We start from the raw sequence: 3,475 nt of genomic DNA on the forward strand, positions 1-3,475 counted from the left end.
TATATATATATATATATATATATGTTATGATCTGTACAACCTGGAGCTGAAGGAACCAGTACAAATTACGAAAGCAGGAAACGCTATAGAATAATGAGAATATAAGTGTGTGTGAAATAAATCCATACATTATCCCATGTATAAAAACAACCGTTTACTTTTGTTCGTGCCTATTTTTTGCTCTCGAATTTAGCTCTAATCATCGATCGTTGATCAATGTATTAAATATTTATTCGAGAAGTGAATTGAGTCTATTATGTTACTTGTTCTTATTGTATAAGTAAAACAAGTTAGACTACGGCCGCATTTTTAAATGCTTATTTTCAAAGTTTTTTTAGTTTAGTCAGGAGTAAGGTTAGTGCCTACGACTATCAGGTCCTCCGAACTGATAGTGAAGGATAGAGGATCGTACCCTCAAACCAAAAACCTAGCCAGAAAGCTCTCAATAGAATGGGCTTGACTACACTTATCCAAGTTGTCAAGTAGTTCAGTTCTACCACCGAGAACACAATAAGATGAAACTACTTCCGCGAAGTACCCAGTCTGACGGTCTTACATTCTCACCAATCTATCACCTTCGATGAATACTTTGCTAATCAATCCAGAAAAGATGAAAGGTAAAGTTGACCTCGACGGAATTTTGGGGAAAAGAGTCGGAACAAATACCGCGAAGCATTCTGTTCGACTGTTTAACGACTAAAGTAGCTTATCACGTAATATGTTGGTGATATCTTTTATCTTTAACTTGTTTCAGTCAAATAACTGCGGTCAAGCTGGAGCACCGCTTTGAAGGGTTTAGTCGAATAAATCGATCCCAGTAATTGCTTTAAGTACGTTACTTATTCTATTGGCTCTTTTGCCGAACCACTATGTTACAACAAATGGTGTGTTTCGGAACAAGCACACAGAAGTAGAGACACAGGAACGCGCGCACTCGCACACACACACACACACACACACACACACACACACACACACACACGATGAGCTACTCACAGTTTCTACTAAATTCACCTATATGCCATTGACCGGAGGGAGCTATAATAGAAGACACTTGACCACGGTAACCCGTAGTGGCACTGAACTCGAGACAAGATGATTATAAAGTGAGTTTCTTAACCACACAACCATGTATTTATGTTTGTCATAGGAACTCAAAAAGATACAAATATACAAAAGTGGTATTTCTAAAATAACATTTCGAATTACATTTATTTCGATTTACTCCTCTCAAGCACAAATTTAATGCATTTCTCAAGAGATTTTCTTGAAACAATTCAAACGATCGCATAAATTTTATACCTCGTTAAAGAAACCTAATGTTTCGAGCAAAACTTTCAGTTGAAATTATATCTCTCCAACAAAAGCTTCTTTTCCCTGGCATATAATTTAATCCAAAGTTTAATATGTATACAGTATATATTTAACCGATGTTAAACACCACTAGCTTCCTCGGGCTCTACTCATTTATTACATATAAGATATTTTAGAAGCCTGTGTTCCGAAGCAATATGGATGCATAAACAATGGTAGTTAATACTTTATTCGTTATGGAATTAAACATACTTTGCTTCTCTAATAAAAATGTTTTATATTTAAAAATATATATATAAAATATTTTCTAAAATATCTTATATTTCTGATATAAACTTGCGAACTTAAGATTGACGAGTCTGTATAGTATCAGAATAGAAACTGATGTTTCTATCATATCATTTGCATTGCTGTATATATGTAGTAAAACTATTCTAAATTATCTGCTCGACCTTGATATAAAAAGAAAATGTTTACAAACGATATGACCCACTGCTTAAACAACAAGGGTTCTGTAAAATTAATGAGTATCTTGTTTGTTTACTACGATCAAATTCTCCAGTCAGTTTGCAGAATACAATAGAATAACTCTTCAGCATATTACTTGAGATATTTTATTGATATTTATTGTATACCTCACCTGGAGTCAGCAAACAGTTATAAACTTATTAATATAAACGTAGAATACTGGGGTATTTTGGAAGAGATGAGAAATAAGTTACATGATTAATAATCCCCCTGAGGCTATGTAAATATAGTGAATTAAATTCTACTTCGAAACGAAACTGTTCAGTAGATGCTGTGTCTTGCTTTCTTATAACTGATTACAAAACTAATTAAATCATAGAAGAGTGGTTATAGCTGGCAGAGCTTGATGTAAGTATTAATGGGCTGCAAAAACCCCGATCAGTTGAGAATAAGTTAACTCATTGTTTCTAATTATAACACAATACGTTCGCTTGAGATATTTTCCGTCAATCATGTAAAACCTACAGTCGATTAAATAAACACCAGGATATGACTGGTGGTTATTCTATGGTATAAGGAGGACAAGTAGATGGCTGACTCTTCAGAGCATCGGACAAAATGTCTTGTGGGCATTTGTTCCGGCTCTTTACGTTCCGAGTTCAAATCTCATCAAAGGTCAATCTTATCTCATCCTTCCTTGGTCGATAAAATTACGTTACTGGGATCACGGTATCAACTCCTAAAAATTGCCGGTCCTCCGCCTAAATTAGAAATCATCCTGAGGAGTATGGAAGCATGAAATACAATGAAAACCACTGTTATATTTAACTTCAGAAAAAAGTAAATGGCATTAATGATTGATTCACCTGACCTCAGTCCACTCGTCCTCTACTAACCTTTTGTAGTTATTCCCCTGCCCATGTTTTTCTTACAGAAACCGAGTTGCATCTACTAAAGACAATCTCAACTGTCTCAACGTTAGCAGTATTGGAGTCCAACAACATAATGGGTCAGACACTTTCCCACCCAACAAAATGATTTGAAAATACACCAACCTATCGTCACTAATAATTACTTAAATAATATTTTACCTTCTTTATTCATCTCCAATTTTATCCTAGTTTCAGATTGAGATTGATAATTTCTTTTTCATTTTCTTCCATTACAGAAAGTCATTCAATCTGGCGAAGGAATTACTAAGGTGAGGATTAAAAAAATATTTATCACATGCACACTCATATTTGCTATCTTACTGTATAACTGATATATGATTTTGCGAGTCTTGGAAGCATATAGGGCAATTTCAGGATCAGTATAAAAACGAAAAGAGGCAGATGTTTAAACTCAAGTCAGGCTTTATCGATCAGACGCAGGATCTAAGGTGCTACTATCACTTTTATTTCTATCATTATCTCATACTTATATCACTCGATAAGTGCGTTAACAATGTACGTGTCAGTGGAGTAAGCAGTAAACTAAGATGAAACCGACGACGACACATTCATCTTTACTAGAATGTGTGAATGAGAATGCTTTTTATGAAGAAGTATATATATATATTTCGTATGTGTATTTCGTGTGCAAGATTCTTGATGTGGATACGTGTGTTGAAAGAAATGCAATTAAACCTTGGGAGAGGCATTATGCCGGTGATAAACACACGCACTGGTTCAGTCCTTTATTAATTTATATA

The 3,475-nt window shown here is 34.6% G+C and overlaps 1 protein-coding gene across 1 annotated transcript in view; it reads left to right on the forward strand.

The window, feature by feature from the left end:
* The window catches only part of LOC106874031 (contactin), a 164,816-nt gene that overhangs the window by 16,542 nt on the left and 144,799 nt on the right, over positions 1-3,475 (forward strand). The window contains exon 6 of the mRNA XM_052968460.1: positions 2,951-2,983. Within this exon, the coding sequence (XP_052824420.1) occupies positions 2,951-2,983 (33 nt within the window). The remainder of the gene's footprint in view (positions 1-2,950; positions 2,984-3,475) is intronic.

The sequence above is a fragment of the Octopus bimaculoides genome, chromosome 6, assembly GCF_001194135.2.
Source record: "Octopus bimaculoides isolate UCB-OBI-ISO-001 chromosome 6, ASM119413v2, whole genome shotgun sequence".
Taxonomy (NCBI): domain Eukaryota; kingdom Metazoa; phylum Mollusca; class Cephalopoda; order Octopoda; family Octopodidae; genus Octopus; species Octopus bimaculoides.